The 24340-nt window shown below is 41.2% G+C and overlaps 2 protein-coding genes across 3 annotated transcripts; one reads left to right on the top strand and one right to left on the bottom strand.

Annotated features, from left to right (window-relative positions):
- Nucleotides 1-547: 547 nt before the first annotated feature.
- LOC143854722 (Molybdenum cofactor sulfurase family protein) lies at nt 548-17550 on the bottom strand. Of its 2 annotated transcripts, none has more exons than XM_077364821.1 (8): nt 17171-17550; nt 6791-6940; nt 3534-3710; nt 2621-2709; nt 2459-2523; nt 2109-2211; nt 1185-1295; nt 548-1087 (listed from the first exon to the last, which is right to left on the bottom strand). In XM_077364821.1, exons 1-8 carry the CDS (start codon nt 17310-17312, stop codon nt 959-961), a joined length of 966 nt encoding a protein of 321 aa, XP_077220936.1. In that variant the 5' UTR covers nt 17313-17550; the 3' UTR covers nt 548-958. The 2 variants fall into 2 exon arrangements, with proteins under 2 accessions (XP_077220936.1, XP_077220937.1); XM_077364822.1 differs by lacking the exon at nt 17171-17550 and adding an exon at nt 16812-16932.
- A 2906-nt stretch (nt 17551-20456) lies between these two features.
- OTP84 (Tetratricopeptide repeat (TPR)-like superfamily protein) lies at nt 20457-23454 on the top strand. The gene has a single exon (XM_077364025.1). It carries the CDS (start codon nt 20506-20508, stop codon nt 23170-23172), a length of 2667 nt encoding a protein of 888 aa, XP_077220140.1. The 5' UTR covers nt 20457-20505; the 3' UTR covers nt 23173-23454.
- The last annotated feature ends 886 nt before the right edge of the window (nt 23455-24340 follow it).

A 24340-nucleotide genomic window follows, 5' to 3' on the forward strand; every position in this document is an offset into this window, starting at 1 on the left:
TCAAGGAATCACATGCTTTCACAACTTCACGAGAAACATCTTTTAAGCCCATTCACATTGTTGAGTTCAACCCGGTTGGGTCCAAAAAATGTGTGCGACCCGGAAGCGACCTCGCTAGGCCCGGCTCGCTATTTAAGTGAATTGGGCCCAGTTCAGGTAAGCTTGTTTTGACCTGCCTTGCATGAGGGGTTTTAAGGCTTTATATTCAGAAGAGGGTTGAGAGCTCAGAAAGGGTGAGAAGGGTGTGCAAAGGTTTCAGGGTGGGTTTGGTGAAAGAGACCAATCTTATCTTGTAATCTCCAGTTCCTATAGTGAATTTTCTTGTCACCTCTGCCGTGGATGTAGGCTTTACGCCGAACCACGTAAATCTTTGTGTCTTCGTGTGTTTCTCTGTTTTGCTTTGCTTTGTCATTCCTGTTGGGGAGTTTTCACAACACACATGACTTCACAACTTCACGAGAAACATTATTTAAGCCAATTGATATGACCTCACAACTTCACTTTTTTGAGCCTTGAACAGTCCATAAGTACCAATTAGAAGAGTGGCTCACCAAAATCAGAAAGCACAGATTTCCTTCTTTTTTTTTTTAGGTAGGTAAGCTGACAAACCCACAACCTCCTCGCATGCCACACAAAGGACCTTCCAACTGAGATATATGGATCACTCCATAAGAACCCAGATATCATCTCCCTTTTCGGGGGTTTTATAGTTTCAAATTCCCACTTTTTTTCGTTGATTTAAGGGTGTTTCTTGCGGCAATTCGTTTCCTTTGTCAATGTATTGGAGTTCTTCAATTTTTTTCGAGAGACTTCTGTGATTATGCATAATAAAAGGTACAACAGAAAATAGGTGCATATTTAAGCACTACAGGAGACTAGAAAAACGCAGTAATTAGAGTACTAGATCCAGACTTTCAGTTACCTACTTCATACATGTGGGAAGACCATCAACAACTACTCAAGCTGCCGCATCTCCTGGAGAAGAAACCTTCTTGAGGACATAAACAGGATCTCCCACTTTAATAACCTTTCCTTTCCCCCAAGTAGAGAGGGACTCCTTGCAAACTAAATTCATTCCAAAGTAAACCTGCAAAGTAATTTACCATTTACTTAATGATAGCATGAACTGATCGGTAACATCGACATAGGGAGATTCACGTAAACATGGATCTACGAAGTCTCACCTTCCCTTGTTGTTTGCTGGTTGGGCGTAAGACCTTGTCAGAGCGGAACTTCATGAGTGTTTTGGTTGGCTCTGTGCCTGCAATTCCATTTTCTTGATTGATTGTGGGTACCTGACAAAAACAAGATCAATATAAGTGTGGCATGAGATTTGTTTATTCATTCCATTCCATTCCATAGCCATATTTTGTTTTCTTTTGCAATTCGATATTGCTACTATAATTTCCCTTTTGCATGGGTGATGAACATGAGATTTCTTGAATTGACCCTGATTTGCAAAACCCAATGATTCCCTGCAATATCTCCCAAATTTTATTCACATTCCATGAGGTGCAAATGAAGTGACACTCTTTTTTTCTTTGTTTCTTTTTTTATGACATAGGGTGTCCCCACTCCAATTTTTAGGGCTGGACTTTTCCCTACGGATGCGCGCAATCACCCGTAAACCACACGCATCGGGTAAGCCCGGGGGGATTCGAACTCGCATCAAACGGGAGCATACCCATGACTTTAAGCCAAAGAGCCACAACCGTACGGGTTAGAGCATACCTGTGACAGACTCTTTAGCTAGAGTAGCATGATAGAATTGAGCTTCCAGTACTGTAGTTTTTGCCTTTTTTACCATTGCCAGGGGCTATCTCAGCCCTCCTTTAATTTTTATTTCTTCTTTTGGTAAATCTTTATCATTATATTTCGAAAAATAAATAAATAATAAAATCCGGAGAAATCGTGCATCATTTATTCTTTCCTAAATATTTAATTTCAGAAGACAGTAGAAAGTGCATAAAAATATATTTTTGGTTCATGTCCGCCATTAAGTCCGATTATTTTATCCATTCAATATCTTCTAACAAGTACAGATGCAATGATCTAGGATATGGTATGTTAATCTCAAAGAATATACACAGGAAGTATATATTTTTTACCTTGCAGCGTGAGCAAAGCTTGACCCCATGAAACGTTAGGTTGTTTATTTTTGTTACGGTCCATAAGTCCTCTGAAAATGGGTCGCATCCATCAACAAGGATGCTGAAATATTCAAATGAATAAGTTAGAATGTTTTAAAATTACAATGTTTATCCTAGATTTGGTGATATTAGGAGTTAACTGACTCCCATCAATCATGAAAAGCACTTATTTTACATACTATTGAGAAGTTCCAGTCTTTGCTTTCATTGCTCGGTTGAAATGATTTCTAAATACATGCTTGGTTGACTGATAAGAGTAATACATATGAACAAATAGAGGATATGGATTTGAATTTCGAAGTGCCTACTTGGGTCTGAAGCGGTTGACGGGTATGGGCTCCTTGAGAAGCTCATTCAATGCGTCCAGGGATCCCTGCAAATGATAAAATTTACCCAATAGTCATGCCTGCTATTAAAGATTATCTTGGCGATCTAGGATTTCTAATATTTCCATTGTTGACTTGACTAACCTGGGATAGCAACAGGAATGGAAATAGATCAGAAAACATGGTTTTGTATCCTCTAGCATAATCAGGATCCACAGCCCTAGTCTCGGATGCTGCACAGGAATCAATGCCCATAGCTTTCAACTATCTACCAGTTAAACAGCACATTAAATTGCAAAATGGGAAGACAAATTTCTATAATATTATCCTCTAAATTTATGGAGATGTTAGATAAAATGTAAACAAGTCATAAGTTCCACCAATAAAATCCATTTTGATTTCAGATTTTCAAATTTACGAGACATTCCATGTATAGCACTTGAAATAATATTGATATGCAATGTAAAGTCTATCTTGTCTGTGTATATCAGAATCACAAAGTGAATACATATCTGAATGATAATTTCAAGCTACTGTTTTTATGAAGAAAATCTCAAGATCCTTTTTATTTTTCTGGTAAGGAATTTCAGTCTAGTTATCAGAATGATGAGATTACAACATAAGACTGTAACCACATATTTAACAAAAACCAGCTGATCCACATTTATTTCTTCGCACTTCCTTTGCACCTTTATTGTTCACTTTATGCCTGCAAAATTGGCGCCGTTTCTTGTATCATTTGCACTCCGCTTAAAGATGAGTCATTCTTTGTGTTACAGATTCCCCTTTGTTCTTTCTGACATGGTGTAGAAGTAAAACCACTTCTTGTTAGGAGTGGGTCAACCACTTGAGGGTATTTTGGTAATTTGAAAAATGAAAAACATGATTCCAGAATTCTAGGAATCACAAATCCTAATGACGAGAAGTGTTAATTTGTGAAACTGAGAATCACTAATTATAAATTAGGGAAACGCGATTCCTGGGAATACAGAAGCGCAAATATGAAATAACTTTGAACAAATTTATTATTTTAACGTTATCCATAATGGAGACCTACCTGTGTTAAAACGCACTAAACGACTGGGTTTCCCAAGATAGTTTGAAAACCATTCTGATGCTTCAGTTCCCTCATCCAATGCAGAACCAGACCACTCCCACACAGAGATACCATCAATTATTTCACATGAATTATTCAAAGGAACCTTTAGATTCTCCATCCCAGGGGCCTTTAGTACTGCAGGAAATAGTAGAAAATAAATTATGAATAAAAAGTAGATTAAGTAGTTGTTTTCAACTTTCAATACAAAATAGCCAATGTCGAATAGAAACAAAAGATGTTTTTACACCGATAGATTGATACTATATGTTATGAATTAATCGCAAAGCAAAAATTGACAAAAAAGCATTAAAATTGCATGGAACAGCAAGCTTCTCAAGTTACTTCTTTTTTTGAAAGGTCTCATGTAAAACTAGACCACTCCCATTTAGAGATGCCATCAATTATTTCACATGTATCACTCAAAGGAACCTTTAGGTTCTCTGTTCTTTATCCCAGGGGCCTCTGATACTGCAAGGAATGGTAGGAAATAGATCTTGAAGTAAAAGTACATCAAGTAGCTGTTATCAACTTTCAAAACAATATACATAGATGATAAATACAAACCAAATATATCTTTAAACCTTTAAAATTCATGTGATATGTTGTAAATTGCAGTAAGAAAAAAAACAGCAATGAATTTTTGAAAAGTAAACAATATCTACTTGAAAAGGGACTTAAGTCTGATTTTAGAGGGTTTCTAAGACATAAGCTAGTATGTTGTCACTAATCAGATAGTGCAAATCCATTGAGGCTCAGAAATCCTGGTGTTGGATGACTCTCGGAGATGAAGACATCCTCTGTTCCTTGCACAATTGGGAGGCACCAATTATCTTCAAGAAGTGGCACTTTGCAGCTTACCTTCAAGCTAAAGACTAATTAACTTCTTTAATCCTTAGCCAAAATAGATATCCCTTGCTAACTCTTCGATTTCGTCTGCAAATCCTATTTTCCTACACGTTTATCGTTCTACTCCAGCAAAGGTAAGTCTTTGTAGATATCCCTTTTGGTAGTCAGTTTCGTACGAGCCCTTTCCTTTTAATTATAGATCTTTTCTTACTGTGCACTCCTTTCATGAGCATTCAAATTATAGTGAGACAGCTGACTCCCTCATTGGCAGTAAGCATCAATAGGAGAGACATAGCCAACCAGACGCACCTTGGATATGATCCATACTGCCATTAGAGGGGACAAACATCTAGAATCAGGTCCTTCATCCTAAGAGTAAGGTCATAAGGAAGGTGTCGAGGTAAGGGGGGTCTATATGATACTGACTCACGAGTCACAATGTGGTGCCATTGCAGGACACATAGCATGGCTGGTGGCTAAGGGTGTTACCCAAGAATACAACATAGCTATGAGGAGACATCTGCCACTCCAATGAAAAGGATATTAGACGACTCTTTCTGATGAGTTGGTGCAATCATCTCACAAATGATTGTTAGGAATGTGTTTCTCCTTGCAGATTTTCATGAGGACTTGCAGACACCTCGCTACCTCAATCTAGAGAACAGGTTTGTGATCTTCAAATAGATTATATGGTCTTAAACAGGCTGCAAGAGATTGCATTGAGAAATTCAGATCATCAATTGCATAATTCTTCTATGTTGGTGTGTGTTCCTCTTCATGAGGTCGAGTTATTCTGTTAGTATATGTTGATGATATATCATTATTGGTGTCATTTACTTGAACGACTAGTAGATATTAAGAGTGTTGCCATGCCCATCAGACTTAATTTTAAGCTCAAAGGAACAAACAAAGTTGTTACTAGATCCTACACTATATCAAAAATTAATTGGCAACCTTATTTACTAGCCTATTTCTCAGCTATATATCGTATAAGTCATAAAACATTGTTTGTTTGTTTCTTCCCATGCAGTAGTTATTTGAATTAGCAAATACATAAGGGTTACTGTGTCCTGGCCATTAGGACTACTTTAATCCTCCAAGCTTCAATCAAAAGCCTATCCTGGTGCAGAATGGATAGGTGATGTAAACAATCATTGATATATTATTGCCTTATGTTCCTTCTTTTCCCTAGAGATCCTCTTATCCTCTTTTTTTCCCTATTTTAACTTGTAGACTGGCTTGTCCGAATGAATTTTGATCTAGCCAGGCGGAGGACTGATACAAGGCCAACCTTCTTCTCTGGTGTTGATGTTGCTTAGCCCGCTTTTCGCGCTAGATAAAGACACGTTTGAAATGTCGGAACTTAAGTTATACCTCAATATTTAACTGAACCAGACATTCTCAATTTTTCTAATTTTTTTAGAGTAATTTTCATTCAATCAATTATTCATCAATTCCTTATATATCCATGATATTTGAGAGTCATGCAGTGTTTTATGATAACTGGCACAACATAAAATCAGATGTTTACCTGATTTAAAAATTATCTGTTTTCAAGTACAGTTAGTTCAATCAGCTCCCATTTCAGAATTGCATGGGTTTATTGAAGAAACTTTGCTTTAGATGATAAATGACTAATGAGACTTTGACATAAGGTATGATCTTCAAAAAATGATCTTCTATTCTCTTGTAAATGAAGGAAGGTCCTGTCTAAAGGTGGAATAGGTTGTCAGAATTTAAAATGTCTAAAGTGGGGAAGTTTTAAGAATATCCATAGATATACACATGATGTTTATAAAGAATTTCATTCTAAGGTTGAAAATGGCATTCTTTGTTCAGTCTCAGTTACATATTGTAGCAAATATCCATTAAAGGATCCTGGTAATATAAGATGTCTACAAAGCACAATGATTTAGAGATCAATCTTTGATTTGGATAATTTCCATCCAAGCAATGTTAATCTTGAATAATGAAAATATGTTCTCTTGAGGGTGGCCATCAAAAAAAAAAAAATGTTCTCTTGAGGGTGGATACATTGACTTATAAAAACTTAGAAACCACCTTCAATGCAATTCTTAAAGAAAAAGAACAAATCATTTCAGAAATTTTGGAGTTATCCTTCAATGCGTTTTTAGAAGGAACTGAAAATATTATTTGAGAAACTTTGGAGTTATCCTTCAATGCGAATTTAAAAGGAACGGAAAACATTATTTGAGAAATTCTGGAGTTATGCTTCATAAAGAATGTCTCTTCAATGTTGGAGTTGCAACTTTCATTTCAAATAGACAGAGTTTGACGGATACTGAAGTGTTACACCATGTTACATAACAAAAATATGAGAATAAGAGACTCATTGATCATGTTCATACCTAAATATGAGCTACTTGTTGGCTCCCAACCCTCAGTAAATGCGTTCTTTGGAAGCTCTACCTCAACTAAAGCAAGCTTTGGTTCGACTCGTTGGGTATATGCCCTTCCTTTGGAATTTACAACCACCCATTGCCTATCCCATCGAAATCCTATAAATAAGAGCACAGAGAAACAGATGGTAAATAAATGTCCAACAACCATTATTTTGCCAGCACCATGCAGAACTCTTTACCACTGAAAATGAATGAATTACAAAGAATCATATAGTTGGCCCCAAGGGACAATGTTTCCTGATGAATCATGCATATTGTAGCACAAGTATCCAGGATATAGTAGAAAATTATAGAAGAACCTTACCTCTAGGTAAATAAATGCCCAACTCTTTTCAGACCACTCAAAGGACATCAGTAAAACGAAGGTTCCAAAGAACCTTACCTCTGGGAGGCCGCGGGCAAACGCCCACAACTCAATGTGGTCTACGATGTGGCCAAGTAAAACCCAATGGACTCCAAATAGGTCGAAAACAAAATGGCAGGGCTCTACGAACATACTTTGATGTGCCTTTGAAAACTCTCCTATTTCTTTCTTTCCAAACCATCTAAAGGACAACAGTAAAAAGAAGGGTCCAAAGAACCTTACTTCTAAAAAGCCAGGGGCAAAAGCCCACGACTCAATGTGGTCTACAATGTGACCAGAGAAAACCCAACAGACTCCAAATAAGCCGAAAACAAAATGGCAGAGGTCTACAAACATCCTTTGAGGTTGCCTTAGAAACTCTTCCGTTTCTTTCTTCCAGACCAGCCAAAGGACGACAGTAAAGAGAAGGCTCCAAAGAACCTTACCTCTAGGAGGTCAGGGACAAACATCCACAACTCAATGTGGTCGACAGTGTGGCCATGGAAAACCCAACAGACTCCAAATAGGTCGAAAACAAAATGTCAGAGCTCATAGATAAAACTACGATGAAGCAACAGATGGTTGACGATGATTTTAGTGACGTGTGGTTATGCACCAGAGACTAAAAACTGTACCGGGGAGGAAAAAAACCAACACAGCTATCACTCTAGCTTAAGCACGTGCAGACAAACATTGTCTACACTCTGTTCAAACTTCAAACAAACACTTGTCATATACAGCCAAATGTGCATTATCTAACAAACTCATTGCCAAAAGTGTGACCTATGCACTGATTCAATATGAATATGGTACGAATATAGAATGCAGCTCTGTTTTTTCATCCTAAACCTCAAAACACAAGTTTCCAGTCAATTCCAATATCTTGGCTTTTTAATTGAAAGGAAATCACAGGTTGTAAGACTTCCGAAAAACAAAATACACATCTAATTGGACGATTGACATGAGAAACGAAACATGTAAGCATTCACATACCAAAACTCATGACACCTGAACAATATAACTCAAGAAAATAATACCATAAAAGATTTTCAAAGATTGTAACTCTTGGCATAAGGAAAGAAATGGGAAGATTGAGGCTGTTTGGTTTGTTCGGGGTTCCACGTGAAAGCAAAGATCCCACATCCGAAAAGTGAATGGATGTGGAAGGGCTTATAAGGACTTGGGCACCCTCCCCTTGACGGCTAGCTTTTAAGGTTGAGTTCTACCAAGGGTCCTACAAGTGGTAGGAGAGCCGGGGCATGGTAACCCCAATGTACCCTCGAGGGTGAAGAAAATTGTTACGTGCCTACTTGGGTCCTATTTAGTTAGAATAAATCAGTCTATATTTTGTGGTAAGCTGTTTGGTATGGATAGGTGTCTAGGGGATAAGGGTTAACTAGATTGCTTAGGTAGGAGTTTTAGAGGAAGTGGCAAGTTGATTTTCTATAAATAATATGTAAGTGGTCTTTTTCAAATAAATGAAGAAACTTATTCAAGAAAGTGCGTCTTTTTGCACAAAGGAGGACTAGTCCTTCCCTCAAAGTGGTTCAAGAGGCCGATCTTCCCTCTAAGAAGATCAAATCTGTTGCGAACTGACTCAGGTTCGTAAAAAGTAGTATGAGAGCAAGGTACGGATGATCCAAGGATCGGACGGTTAGAAGCTAAGGTGTGTTCTCTTAGAGTGGGACAAGAGAGATTGACCAAGAAGATGCAGGAGATGTTTTCTTCCAGGAACGCTCGGTTTGACGAGATGGAGGTGTGTTCTCTTAAAGTGGGACAAGAGAGATTGACCAAGAAGATGCAGGAGATGTTTTCTTCCAGGAACACTCGGTTTAACGAGATGGAGGCTACACGTACGTGCAGCCAGGATGCTCGGTTTGACGAGAAGGCAATTACACATACGCGCGGCCAGGAGGAGCTTATGGCCCCTCTGTGATGCGTGTTTCAGGTTCAATGAATTCATATCTTTCCAAGCTCAAAGAAGTAAAAGAGAGAAAGACACAAAAGAAAGGCATTTATCAGAGTTGTCAATTTCGACAAAGTCGTCGCCGGAAAATCTGCTACTCCAGTCCTTTCAACATATCAAACGTCATCAAGAAGATCCTCATCCATGACCATCCGTGCGTAAAAATCTCAATCATTGTAAAAAATCACGGCAAAAGAGCTCTGATGAACAACACTTGCCACGACCCTTGATGACGGCATGCAAAACAATGACTCACTGTAAGACGAAGAGAAGAAGAAAGGGAGGAGGGCGGAGACAGAATAAGAAGAGAGAAGTATTTCGGAAAGTCAGGCACACGAATATCTCATTTTTTTACCCAACTGGCCTCCAACCTTGAGGACGAGGTTGACTTCAAGGGGGTGGAATGTTATGTGCCTACTTGGGTTCCACTTAGTTAAAATAAATAAGTTTATATTTTGTGGTAAGTTTTTGGTATGGATAGGTGTCTTAGGGATAAGGGTTATCTAGATTGCTTAGGTAGGAGTTTCAGAGGAAGTGGTAAGTTGATTTTCTATAAATATATGTAAGTGGTCATTTTCAAATAAATGAAGAAACTTGTTCAGGACTAATCCTTCCCTTGAAGAGGATCAAGAGGCCAATCTTCCCTCTAAGAAGATCAAATCCGTTGCAAATCGATTCAGGTTTGTAACAAAAATCATTCCGAGAATATCTCATTAACCCCGATGTACCCTCGAGGACGGAGAAAATCCATCAGGGAAGATCTCGGGACGTGATAACTGTTAGAGATTGTTGAGAGAAAGAATTAGAGAAGAAAAGTGAGTTAGAGAGATGATCTCCCCCTCACTAATATATTTATTAATAATGGAGAAGCATAATTACATCTATGCCCTCAGGCTTATTACATATATCCAACTATATCCAACACTCCCCCTCAAGCTGGAATGTAGATATTGTACATTCCTAGCTTGCTACAAATATCATTCAACTTTGACTTAGGCAAGGGTTTCATAAATATGTCAGCTAACTGGTCCACAGATCGAGTAAAAGAAACCTGTATCTCTCCTTTATGAATTTTCTGACGAATAAAGTGGCAATCCACCTCTATATGCTTGGTTCTCTCATGGAAAACAGGATTGGTGGCTATGTAAATTGCAGCTTTATTATCACAATAAAGCTGCGCTGAAGAAGAACAAGGAAAACCAATCTCCGTCATGAGGGAACGTAACCAAAGGAGCTCCCCACTAGTATAGGACATAGCTCGATATTCTGCCTCAGCACTTGACTTCGAAACAACTTCTTGCTTTTTACTTTTCCAAGACACCAGATTGCCCCCAACAAATGTACAGTAGCCAGTGGTTGATCTCCTATCTGCTGGAGATCCTGCCCAATCAGCATCACAATAGCCTTCTATTCTGACATGTCCATTTTTCTTGAATAGTAGTCCTTTCCCTGGTGCTCCTTTCAAATAACGAAGAATCTGAACTACTGCCGCCCAGTGAGAAGTACGAGGAACACTCATGAACTGACTGACTACTCCAACTGCATAGGAGATATTTGGGCGAGTAACTGTAAGATATATGAGCTTGCCAACTAGTCATCTATATCTGCCAGGGTCTTCCAACAGATCTCCTTCCTCTGGACTAAGTTTCACACTAGGATCCATAGGCACAGATATAGGCTTTACTCCAAGATTTCCTGTTTCTTCTAGTAGGTTTAACACATACTTTCTCTGTGATAGAGATATTCCTTGAGAAGAATAGGCCACCTCTATCCCTAGAAAGTATCTAAGTCGACATAAATCTTTTGTAGCAAACTCTGTCTGTAAGAAACTCTTCAACCTTTGAATTCCTCCTAGGTTGTTTCCTGCAATAATGATGTCATCAACATACACAATCAGAAGGATGCATCCTGCAGAGGATTTATGACTGAATACTGAATGGTCTACTGCACACTGTCTAAGACCAAAGCGAATAACGGCCTCACTAAATCGACCAAACATGCTCTTGGAGATTGTTTCAAGCCATATAAGGATTTCTTACGGCGACAAACAGAGGAGGACATCTCCCCCTGAGCAGCATACCCTCCTAGAGGCTGCTCCATGTAACCTCCTCCTATAGATCACCATGCAGAAAGGCATTCTTCACATCAAGTTGATGCAGAGGCCAACCATTATTAGCTGCCATGGATAAGATGACACGAACTGAAGGAATCTTGGCTACAGGGGAGAAAGTCTCATGATAGTCAACCCCAAAGGTCTGAGTGTACCCCTTAGCAACCAGACGAGCTTTCAACCGTTCAACCTTGCCATCAGGTAAATACTTAATGGAGAAGACCCAACGACAACCAACTGGTCGAGTCCCAGCTGGAAGAGAAACAAGTTCCCATGTTTGGTTGGATCGAAGTGCCCCCATTTCCAGATCCATAGCAGCTCGCCAGCCAGGATGTTCAAGAGCCTCCTGTAATGATTTGGGTAACTCGACAGAGGACAAGGAAGAAACAAAGGCTAGAAAAGAAGGCGTTAGTCGATCATAAGAAACAAACTGAGAAATAGGATGGGCTGTAGAATGAAACCGAGTACGAGAAGCAATGGGAGAATCAGAAGTAATAGCAGATGATGGTAAAGAAGATACCTTAGTAGGCATGAGTGAGACCTCGACTATAGCAGACGATGGAGGATGAGAAGGAGGTAGAGGCTTCGTCTGCTGCACCCGTCGCTTATATTATTTTGTAACGGGTGGGCGAACCACTAGAACTGAAGAAGAGGGTGCCGGTTCTAAGTGTGGCACAGGCTGGAGTGGTACCTGGACAGTAGGGCTGCAACTCGAGTCGGGTTTTACCCGACCCGCATCGACCCGACCCGAAAATAGCCTGGGTCGGGTTCAGGTTTCATGGGTTTCGGGTCGAGCCGGGTTCAGCATTCAAAAACCCGCATGAATCTCGGGTCGAGCCGGGTTTGAAGGGGCCCGACCCGAGTTACATAAGTTATAGTATGTACATTTTTTTCTATTGTTAGTTAAAAGTTAAAGGGATAATTACATTTACACCCCCTCTAGTTTCTGACACATCCACTTCCACCCCTATAGTTTAAAACGTGACAAATACACCCTTGTAGTTTCAATTTGTTTAAGGTAGGCCCCCTCAGCTGAAGGTTCGTCCATAGATTGAAGGGTTAGGATGATCCGATGGAGCTGATTTTTTGGGCACACCCTATCTATGTAGACCTGGCAAACGGGTGGGCCGGGCCGGGTCAACCCGCGGGTGATGCGGGTGCGGGTCATACGGGTCGGGTTATCAAATGACCCGCATTTTTGCGGGTCAAAATTCTCGTGACCCGCGCGGCCCGCGGGTCACCCGCGGGCACCCGCAAATATGGGATTGTAATCACTATTTTGATTTGACAGCATATAATTTTCCTGTAATTGTCATAACATTCTACAGGTTATTTGTATTTTTTTGGTAATTTTACAATCTATCACCATTTCTACGTAATTTTTCATTTAACACTTTATAGTTTCGCTATTTTACTTTTTTCTGGTGTAATGATTACTTTTTTTTACCTTTTCACATTTGCTACCAACATTTTCGATGAGCGTATATGTGCACGCACAATGCCCACTTGCCGAGAAATTACCAAAAGAGAAGCTTGATAGCAAATTATAATAAAATAAAAATCAAATTGAAATGTTAACAACACTACTGGGCACTCTCACTTTATTAAAAGTATGGTATGGCCCACACCATAGGATGATCCAAACCGTCCATTAGATGGGCCATAGCCTAAATAGGTTATGCTCCAAAAATCATTTCCATAGGATGATCCTATCCCTCCAATCTTGATGTTAGAGGGTTGATCCTAACCCTCTATAGATCGGAGGGTTAGAATCAACCGATGGAAATAATTTTGGAGCATAACCTATTTAGGGTACGGCCCATCTAATGGACGGTTTGGATAATCCTAGGGTGCCGGACATACCGTACTTTTTATAAAGTGAGGAGTTCCCTCATAAAAAAACAAACAGCGTGAGTGACGATAACATTCTCACAAAAATTTAAACATACTGTAAAAATGCGGGTGCCCGCGGGTTGACCCGACCCGACCCGTGTTTTTGCGGGTTGGGTCACCCGCGGGTTGATTTTTCACGGGTCACGAAAACTTAGACCCGTGCCCGCAAATTTGCGGGTGGGCCGGGTCAACCCGCGGGCACGGGTCACTTTTGCCAGGTCTATATCTATGTCAGGACCCATCAAATGAACGCTTTGGATCATCCAAACAATGTGGGCCCACATTATTTGGATGATTTTTTGGTAGTGTTTGGATTCGGGTAGGGGCCCACATTATTTGGATGATCCAAAGCGTTCATTTGATGGGTCCTGACATAGATATGGTGTGCCCAAAAAATCAGCTCCGTCGGATCATCCTAACCCTTCAATCTATGGATGAACCTTCAGTTGAGGGGGCAAACCTTAAACAAATTGAAACTACAGGGGTGTATTTGTCACGTTTTAAACTATAGGGGTGGAAGTGGATGTGTCAGAAACTAGAGGGGGTGTAAATGTAATTATCCCAAAGTTAAAAGTGAAAACCCACGCACCCACTGTTACTGTATGTGAGTGTAATTTCTGCTTCTATGAGTTGAGTTGATTCAAGTGTTTGATTCAGCATTGATTGATTGTAATTACAACATTGTTTGATTAAAGCATTGTTTGATTCAAGTGTGATGTGAGTGTAATTACATCATTGTTTGATTCAAGTGTAATGTGAGTGTAATTTCTGCTTCTATGAGTTGAGTTGCCTTGCCAAACAAGAATTTTCCTTAAAAATTTGCGTCAACGTGAAAAAACCCGACCCGACCCGAGATTTATCATGGGTAGGGCCGGGTTTGGGAATCGTGGGTTTTCCGAAAAAAAACCCGACCCGACCCAACCCGAGATATTTCTCGGGTAGGGTTGGGTTCTCCAAAACCCGACCCGCCCGACCCGAGTTGCAGCCCTACTGGACAGGGTCAGCAAGCGAAGGAAGAAACAAGGGTACCTCATCCGGGATGGAACTAGGAGCAGGAGGAGTCGAAGGCCCAAAAAAAGGTTCTGATTCAAATAATGTTACGTCGGCGGAGACAAACCATCGTCGTAAACGAGGACTATAACAGCGATAACCTTTATGAGTCCTAGAATAACCCAGAAAGACACAACGCTCTGACCGAGAATCAAGTTTGTCCCTACTAGGTCCAAGAATGTGAACGAAACAGACACACCCAAAGACGCGAGAGAGGAGAGGAAACGGCTCATGTTGAGGATACAACAGACGAAAAGGAGAGGAACCACGAAGGACAGAGATGGGAGACGATTTGCAAGAAAACATGACGTCAACACGGCCTCTCCCCAAAGAGATTTAGGGACTCGCATTTGAAACAAGAGCGTGCGAGTAACTTCAAGTAGGTATCTCAATTTTCTTTCGAGTAACTTCAAGTAACTTCAAGGGCTCCAACGGGGAGACGTAGAGAAGATGAAGAAGAACTAACTAATCCACCAGGAAGGTCATAGAAAAAGCGCACAAGAAAGGACCAAGTGCATAGAAAGACCCATATAGAGACTAGGAAGATGCCGAAGACGGAGTAAGAAGAGAGAAATCTAACACATCAAAGAAAGAGGGAAAGAAATAAGGCTTTTAACAAAGAAATCCAAACACGGCTTAGGTTTTCAGGGGGGGCGAGAGTGGGTTTGAGGGGGGCAAAACACGTACTGTTTGGGTTTTCAGGGGGGCGAGTGGGTTTCAAGGGGGGCAAAACGCGGACTGTTTGGGTTTTCATGGGCGCGAGTGGGTTTCAGGGGGGGCAAAAAGATGAAATCGGTTTTGGATATGGGGAAGGTTAGGGCTAGGTTTAGGACTTGGGAGAGATGAAGATGAGAATGAGGAAGGGGTTAGGGAGAGATAAAGAGGAGGATGAGGAAAGAGGTTAGGGTTAGGGTTGAGGAATGGAGAAGATGGAGGCTAAGGGGTTTCCCTAGGGCTCTGATACCATGTTTAGAGAAAGAATTAGCGAAGAAAAGTGACTTAGAGAGATGATCTCCCCCTCACAGCCTCACTAATATATTTATTAATAATGGAGAAGCATAATTACATCTATGCCCTCAGGGTTATTACATATATCCAACTATATCCAACAGAGATTTTCAAAATAATATTTGAAAATTACATGAATTTTCATAAGATATTTTAAAAAATAGAAAAACAATTTTCAAACAGGGCCGGTCGACCGCGGACTGGTTACTGGAAATGTAAACGATTTCCAGAAAGGTATGGCCGGTTGACCGCGGTTCTTTGGATTGATAAAAAATAATATGTCCAAAAGGCTATCGGCGGGCGACAGCGGTAGCCCCGGTCGACCACGGTTGATCGAAAAACTATCCGTTGGGAGAAAATTGACATGGTTTTTTCCTTCCGTTTTCAAACCTTTTCATGTCCTTTTGCTTCCCAACAGTCATGGATGATGTTTAAACTCAAGAGACACTTTGTGAATGATCCAAAACCTTTGAATCGCAAAGAGTTGCGATCGAATGGTCATTATTCAAACCAATCCAAGAGATGTCTTGAAGGGATGCTTCTCTTAATGAATAGACATCCAATGCTCTATAAAAGGAGCATAAATTGGTCTTTTCAAGAGACAGAAAAACAGTTATTGCTGTACTTTTCCTTTCTTTCTCTAGCAATCTCCTACTCTCTTGATTTTCAAGATAATTTGTTCATAAAACAATGCACTAAAGAAAGTTTTCTGCATAAACAGTTTTAGTATTTTTCTCTAAGGCTTGAAGTTCTTGAAAGGTGTTTTGGGTTTGATTCCACCTGTGGAAAGTGTCATCAAACATTTGTAGGATCTTCCTACAAAGCTTCATTGTATCTTGGAGGCAATTCGCGGATCCCCTTTGCACACAACTGGTGGGGTGAAATTTGTCTAAGGAAAGCGATTACGTGCCTTGAAGCAGCTCTACAGAATTCTATTTTCTCGACATTCCCACCAACAATAACCCCTATGTACCTTCGAGGATGGAGAAAATCCCTCCGATATCTACTCCAAGAAGATCTTGGTGACCTTGGTGTACCCTTGAGGATGGAGAAAATCCCTCAGGGAAGATCTCGTAATTCCCACGATTGCTTCCACAGGGGGTTGGGGTTGTTGGGAGTTCCACGCTAAAGAAAAGATCCCACATCGAAAATGTGAATGGATGCGGAAGGGCTTACAAGGACTTCAGCACCTTCCCCTTAATGGCTTTAAGGGCGAGTTCTACGCGAGTCCCCACATAGTTGGAGTTAACAAAGTGGAAATAACTATACAGAACGTTTGCCTGATCGAAATTCCCAACATAAGGCAAGAAACGGGTAGACTAAGGAATTTGGTTTTATATGCATTATGAAAAAAAATTCCCTTTTTTTCCTATTAAATGCGGGATTGAGGTTTCCAATAAAGAGGAAGAAATGCCTAGTAGAATAAGAAACTGGGTTTTGTGTTTTGAATGTAGAAGTAACTCCACAGAAGACTCGCAGGATTGAAATTCTAAAGTAAGAAGAGGAGATGAGTAGATTGATGAATTGGGTTTTGGGTCTTACACGTGAAAGTACCTCTACAAAGACTCAGATTACAGAAGAGGGTTGTGGGTTTTACCTGTGGAAGTGACACATGCTTGAGAAACAGAGATCCCTCTGCATGATTTGATTGGGTAAACAAAGATGGAGGTGATTATGGCAGCGGAATTTGGTTTTATATGCATTATGAAAAAAATTTCCTTTTTTTTCCTATTAAATTCGGGATTGAAGTTTCCAATAAAGAGGAAGAAATGCGTAGTAGAATAAGAAACTGGGTTTTGTGTTTTGAATGTAGAAGTAACTCCACAGAAGACTCGCAGGATTGAAATTCTAAAGTAAGAAGAGGAGATGAGTAGATTGATGAATTGGGTTTTGGGTCTTACACGTGAAAGTACCTCTACAAAGACTCAGATTACAGAAGAGGGTTGTGGGTTTTACCTGTGGAAGTGACACATGCTTGAGAAACAGAGATCCCTCTGCATGATTTGATTGGGTAAACAAAGATGGAGGTGATTGTGGCAGCGGGATTTGTTGAAACGCCTCCAAAGATGGAGCTCAAAATAGAGGAAGCCTTTTCCATTCCCTCTCTGCTCTCTCACTCTCTATCTCTGGTCTCTTATATAAAGAAATTTCTTCTTTCCGTCCCACGAGAATCACGACTCTGTGAAATAAAGCTTCTAATTACGGTGTCAAGACAGCAGTTTTAAATGTATGCTTATCTTTCTGATAGAAGACAATCGTGAAGATTATTCACGTGCCCAATAGGAAGGGCTGTTAGGAACACAGGATCATTCCTTCACGCCTTTCCCTACTTATTCACGGGTATGTTTATTTTTAAAAGGCACATACGGCCGTTAGAGGAATGCTTCAATATGACGCGACCTCTCAACTCCACTATAGAGGAATCACAATTGGTGTTAAAGATTGCATGGTAGGAGTGATTGTGGGGCCTTAGCAGATCCAAACAAATGCCTGTCAAAGTTATGATCAACAGAAGGTGGGACTGTGTTAGGTTCTTTTGTCATGTTTCCCACATTAGAGTTGTGGGGCTTATCTAGTTTGGAGAGAGAGAGAGAGAGAGAGATATGGGGATGAAAAACATGAAAGAAGAGATTTGATGGGTTGATGAGTGATGAGAGAGCATGAGATGAAAAACATGAAAAAATAGAAATCTATGTCAAAAGGTATTTGTTAGGCAATTCTGTGGAAAGAAGTTTCACGGCTCACTTTTGCAAGAGAGAACAGCCATCTCATATGAATTAAATGAATAAGACAAAATACGCTAAAAAGTGGGCCTATGATTGTTCTTAGGCCTGTGATTGTTCTCTCCTGCAAAAGTGGGCCCCAACAGTGGTGTTAGAGTTTAACCTCTAGCTCACCCGGTAAAGACTATTATTTCACCCTAATATTAGGGGTTTGATCCCAGCTTACCTACCAAAAAGGGGGGAATTGCCTACTATTATTGATCGGATCTGACAATGTTCATGCACTGGCCGCCCTTTTTTATTACTGCTCGGATCTGACAAGGTTCTCGGATGGGTACCTCTTGGTCTACCTGCAGTAGATGGGTGGTCAACTCATCTTGGAGTGGGAACTTCGGGGAAACCTTTCGACACTCAAGTCAAACGAGGTAACAAATGAGAGCTGCAAAATGAAAGAGCTCGGGAGCTAAGAGAGGAGGGATCGATCTCGCATAACCTATGAATTGGAGTGGAGGGTTAGGATCGACTAATGGTTAGGACTGTCAATCGGGCCGAGCTTGGGCGGGCCTGAGGTGCTCAAGCTCAGCCCATGTCTATAGAATGTGCTTCGGGCCGAGTTCGAGCCTGACTAAATTAGAAAATTTGCTTGCCCAAACTCAGCCAAAACTCCACAATGGGCTTCGGGCCGAGTTCGGGCTTGCTCATCACCTCTTATTTTCTGCACGAGAAAAGACTAAGGCAAGCACATAAAAGCCAATTTCATAGAAAGCCATTAAACTTGTTGGCTTTGGTATGTGAGAAAAGCCACACCGATTGATTTTTTGCCAGATTTTGTTTTATTCATTTAATAAATCTGAGGTCGAACTATAGCCTATAGGATATGATGATCCAAACCGTTCATATGGAGTGGGCTGAAGAGAGGCCCAATTTGTATACTTCAACGGTTTGGATCATCATATTAAGTGGGCTGAAGAGGGGCAAAGTAAAGAAAGAAAAAAAACCTATTTAATGTCGAACTATAGCCCATAGGATATTAATGTTTAAGTAACCTATTTAATTAACATCTACTGATTTTTAAGGGCATAAAAAATCTTAAAAAATTATATAGTAAATATATTATCGGGCCCGGGCCTATAACGGACGACCCTTGATCAAGCTCAGCCCAAATTAGAGTTCGGGCTTCAACTTTTGACCAAGCTTGGTTTGGCTTGTTCTCATTTTAATTATGGACGGGCTTTTAGCGGGCCGAACGGGCGTGCTTCGAGCTTGCCCATCCCGATTGACAGTCCTACCAATGGTACATGCATCTATTTTAACTATGGAAAATGGTATGAAGATGGCATATACAGCACTCCCTCCAAGGACAAGCCACCACAATTAACCTAGTAACGGGTCCCTCGTTGACCCATTATAAAGAAATGGAAACCAAGAGACGGTCGAAAGTCCTCACCTTCTTCTCTCTCTCCTCTTTTCTATATAACTGATAATTTCATACTCCCTCTTTTTGATAGATACACTCCTCACACTTTTTTTTTTGAAAGGCAAGAGAAACTTTTATTCCATAAAAATAGAAAGGGAAATGATACCTCGAAACGGATAAAATCCCCTCATTTTAACGGTTTATGTGAGAATGGTTCACTGCTTGAGGATATATGCATCCCCTTTAACGTTTGGAAAATGATATGGAGACCCAGAGTACCACCCATCAGGGGACCTGCAATGAGAATAAGACGTGTTACAAAAAAACCTAAATTTAAGGGGTGGCTCAGGCCAGTTGTGATGTGGTGGCATGGATCGATTTGTTAGGTCCCCTTTTAGGTCCTACTCTCGGTTTCCTAGCGTCACTCTTAACCCTTTTTCTTTGGGGGCCGGGGTGCGGGGGGTTGGGGGGGAGATATTTTATCTGCAGAGTGGGGATATCATTTCCCAACAAAAAAACAGGGGACAAGATGTCCCACAACATACACTCACACTATCCACACACTATTAGGGGTGTAAACGAGCCGAGCTCTCGTTAAGCTCAAATGCTCGGCTCGGTCAGGCTCGCGAGCTTTATCGAGCTTGGGTTTATCAAGCTGCGTTATAAAGTTTCGCACAAATCGCAAATGTCACTAGCAAAAGCGATAAGAAAAAAAAGTAATGAGCCAAAAGTAAATTAGCTGAATTTATAAAGTTTAAAATGAAAAATTACCAAAAAAAGGCAGTAAGTTATGACAATTAAGAAAAAAAATACCAAAAAAGGTTAAAAGATATGACAATTACGGAAAAAAATAAATTTTCGAATTTTCACAACCGTTTGATACCCTCATTTTGCAGATGATGTTGACATAACATTTGGTACGTTTTTGCGCATGATGTTGACATTTACATGACGAGCCTTAACGAGCTGAGCCGAGCCTGGCCTAACTCACGCTCGGCTCGTTAAGCTTAACGAGCTCGCTCGGCTCGGCTCGTTAAGGATTCGAGCCGAGCTCGAGCGAGCTTCCGAGCCCGAGCCAAAATTGACACCCTTACACACTATCCACTGTAATGACCAAGAGAGTTTAGCTTTCCCACACAGTCCAAAGTAGCATGACCTCTGCTCACCCAATCTCTCCCATCTCTCTTCCTCCCCCTCCCCTTTCCCTCTCTTCCCGCCAAACCCAACTACCAACTTTTCAAAAACATTCCCTCCAATCCAATCACATCTCCAAACCCAAACCCAAACCCATTTCCAAACCCAAACCCGACCCACCACCAGCCTCATGGGTCGAGACCCTCCGAGCCCACACCCGTTCAAACCACTTCAAAGAAGCCCTTTCCACCTACGTCGAAATGACGTCCGCCGGAGTCCCGCCGGACAACTTTGCCTTCCCGGCCTCCATCAAGGCCGCAACGGGCCTCCACGACTTGAATTTCGGCAAACAGCTCCACGCAGCTGTATTCAAATTCGGCTACCATTCATCTTCCGTCACCATAGCCAATACCCTGATCACATTGTACGGTAAATGTGGTGATATAGGTGATGTCTTCCAACTGTTTGATAGAATTCCCCAAAGAGACCAAGTGTCTTGGAACTCAATGGTTTCAGCCTTATGCCGGGCCGAAGAGTGGGACCTCGCGTTGGAGGCATTCCGGTCTATGCGGTCCGAACGAATCGAGCCCAGCTCGTTCACGCTCGTCAGTGTATCTCTCGCCTGCTCACACCTGAGCCGGCAAGAGGGCTTGCGGCTCGGCAAGCAAGTTCATGGATATGGACTAAGAATGGGGTTTTATTGTGATGGTAAGACATTCACCATCAATGCTTTAATGGCAATGTATGCGAAATTTGGTATGGTTGATCACTCAAACACTTTATTCGAGCAGTTTGATAATCGTGACATGGTTTCGTGGAACACTATGATTAGTGCATTCGCACAGAATGCTCGTTTTGCAGAGGCATTGGCTCTCTTACACCGTATGACACTTGCTGGGATAAAGCCCGAAGGGGTCACAATTGCGAGCGTGCTGCCTGCTTGTTCGCATACGGAGATGTTCGATGTTGGTAGGGAGATCCATGCCTTTTCATTGAGGAATGACAATTTGTATGAAAATTCTTTTGTGGGTAGTGCTCTTGTGGACATGTATTGCAATTGTGGACGCGTAGAGAGGGCTCGCAGAGTATTTGATGGGATTTTGGATTGGAGAATTGGGCTTTGGAATGCGATGATAGCTGGTTATGCGCAAAATGGGCACGATAAGGAAGCCTTGAGGCTCTTCATTGAGATGGAAGAGGTTGCAGGTCTAAACCCTAACCCGACAACAATGGCTAGCATTTTGCCTGCTTGTGTACGTTGTGAAGATTTCTCTCGGAAAGAAGATATCCACGGGTACGTGGTGAAGAGGGGTTTTGAAGGGGATCGGTATGTGCAGAATGCACTTATGGACATGTACTCTAGAGTGAGGAAGTTAGAAATTTCGCAGAAGATCTTTGATAGAATGGAGGATAGAGATTTAGTTTCTTGTAACACAATGATCACTGGTTATACTATCAACGATCGCCATGAGGATGCACTTAGTTTATTGAATAAAATGCAAAGAATAAAAGAAGAAGAACATGACAATGGCGAAGAAGTTTTATATAGACCCAATTCGATAACACTCATGACAGTTCTTCCCAGTTGTGCTGCCCTAGCGGCACTAGCAAAAGGGAAAGAGATCCACGCTTATGCAATTCGACATGAATTACTGTCTGAAGTCAGAGTAGGGAGCGCGCTCGTGGATATGTATGCGAAATGTGGTTGCCTGACTTTATCGAGGAAGGTGTTCGATCGGATGCCTACACGAAATGCAATCACTTGGAATGTTCTCATCATGGCTTACGGGATGCACGGGGATGGAGAGGAGGCTCTAAGGCTATTTAGAGAGATGGTAAGCACAGAAGAGGCGAAGCCAAGCGATGTTACTTTCATTGCTATTTTTGCCGGTTGTAGCCACTCTGGTCTGGTCAGCCAAGGCCTAGAGTTGTTCTACAAAATGAAAGACGACCACGGTGTCGAGCCTACGCCCGACCACTATGCGTGTGTTGTGGACTTGCTTGGTAGGTCAGGGCAATTGGAAGAGGCCTATCGATTGATCACCACAATGCCACCTTCCCCTAACCAGGCAGGTGCCTGGAGTAGCTTGCTCGGGGCGTGTAGGATACACAACAATGTGAAACTAGGAGAGATCGCCGCGGATCATCTTCTCCGTCTAGAGCCTAAAGCAGCTAGCCATTATGTGCTACTCTCTAACATCTATGCATCGGCCGGGCTATGGGAGAAGGCAATGGAGGTTAGGAAGAACATGAAGGAAATGGGAGTGAGGAAAGAACCCGGGTGTAGTTGGATTGAGTTTGGCGATGAGGTGCACAAGTTTGTGGCCGGAGATTCGTCGCACGCCCAGAGTGAGGAGCTGCAAGTGCTGCTTGAGAGGTTATCGGAGAGGATGAGGAAGGAAGGGTATGTGCCGGATACTTCATGTGTGCTTCACAATATAGGGGAGGAGGAGAAAGAGTACTTGTTGTGTGGGCACAGTGAGAGATTGGCAATAGCATTTGGGATACTTAAGACTCCGCCGGGCGCCACCATCAGGGTGGCCAAGAACTTGAGGGTGTGCAATGACTGCCATGTAGCAACCAAATACATTTCGAAGATTGAGGGGAGGGAGATCATTGTGAGGGATGTGAGGAGGTTCCACCATTTCAAGGATGGAGTGTGTTCGTGTGGAGATTACTGGTGAGGGGGGAGGAAAGCCTGGTTGGGTGTTTATTTATTTGTTCCTTTCTTATTAATCTATCTCTGAATTGGGATTGATTTTCTTCTTTAGAAGAAGCCAAAAAAAAGAGAAGATTTTTACCGTCTAGAATTTTTTTCGTTAGATATTAGTAATACACATTTTTCATGATGTTAGAGAATGGACAATGTTGTATTCTTGTAAATGTAAAGTAAAAAAAAATAAAAATTGAATATTGATTGTAGCTTCAAGCCATTGAAGAAAAGAAGATTTGCATCTTTAAAGCAAGAGCTGAAGAGGTATGATGCTATGAGAAGTGCCATTTTTTAGTACACTACTCTCCAATGTCACACTTTTCTAACTACCCCTTGTTTTGATAACAGCACTTCAAAATAAGTATGGACGAGAGACTCATATTCTCATTTTAAGTTGACATGGTTTCATTTGGATGTACATAATATACGATTAGAAGAAAAGGAATATAGATTCCACTTCTTTACTTCCAATTTTTGGTGCAACCAAAGGGACCTTTAGACACTACTAGAGGGAAGTCAGTTTTGGGGTCCTAAAGGGGCATGTATGTGAAATCAAGACTATTGATAGGGAGTCCTAAAGTAGTTTCTCCAAGTTGTGGGAGAGGAGTAGGGTGGGTGGGAGAAGGAGAGACTTGATAGGGCACGAATGAGTAGAGGGTGAGACATATCTAAAAAACAAAGAAAAAATCAATCATATTTTGAGTGGAGTTTTTTTGTGTTTTACCCTCTCCTCACAAAGTCTCTCTAGTGTCTATCCCTCTCCCATCCTCCTCAAACATTGGCTAAGCAATTCCAGGAAAAAAAAATATCATGGTACCCAAACATGCCCTAAATCTATAAATTATCTTTCTTGACGGAACCCTAAACTAGGCTTGATCGATCAAAGGGCCTAGAATTATCCGATTAAGACGTTCACAACTGCATTTGGACTCATGGTTGTTGTTTAGATCAATAGAATATAAAGGTGGGTGCTAAGTTAGATTGATCTGAATCGTTTCATTTTGATAGGTGGAAGTTGGATCTCCTGTGTAATCTGAAAATCAAGTAAATATTTCGATCTTAACATTCAACAATGAGTAGTGTTTGTTGTAGAACATGAACAGTGACTCATATTCATCTGCAAAAACATACACATCATT

Source organism: Tasmannia lanceolata, unplaced genomic scaffold (genome assembly GCF_043159265.1).
Source record: "Tasmannia lanceolata isolate RefF3 unplaced genomic scaffold, GAP_Taslan_0.1 ptg000020l, whole genome shotgun sequence".
Lineage (NCBI taxonomy): Eukaryota > Viridiplantae > Streptophyta > Magnoliopsida > Canellales > Winteraceae > Tasmannia > Tasmannia lanceolata.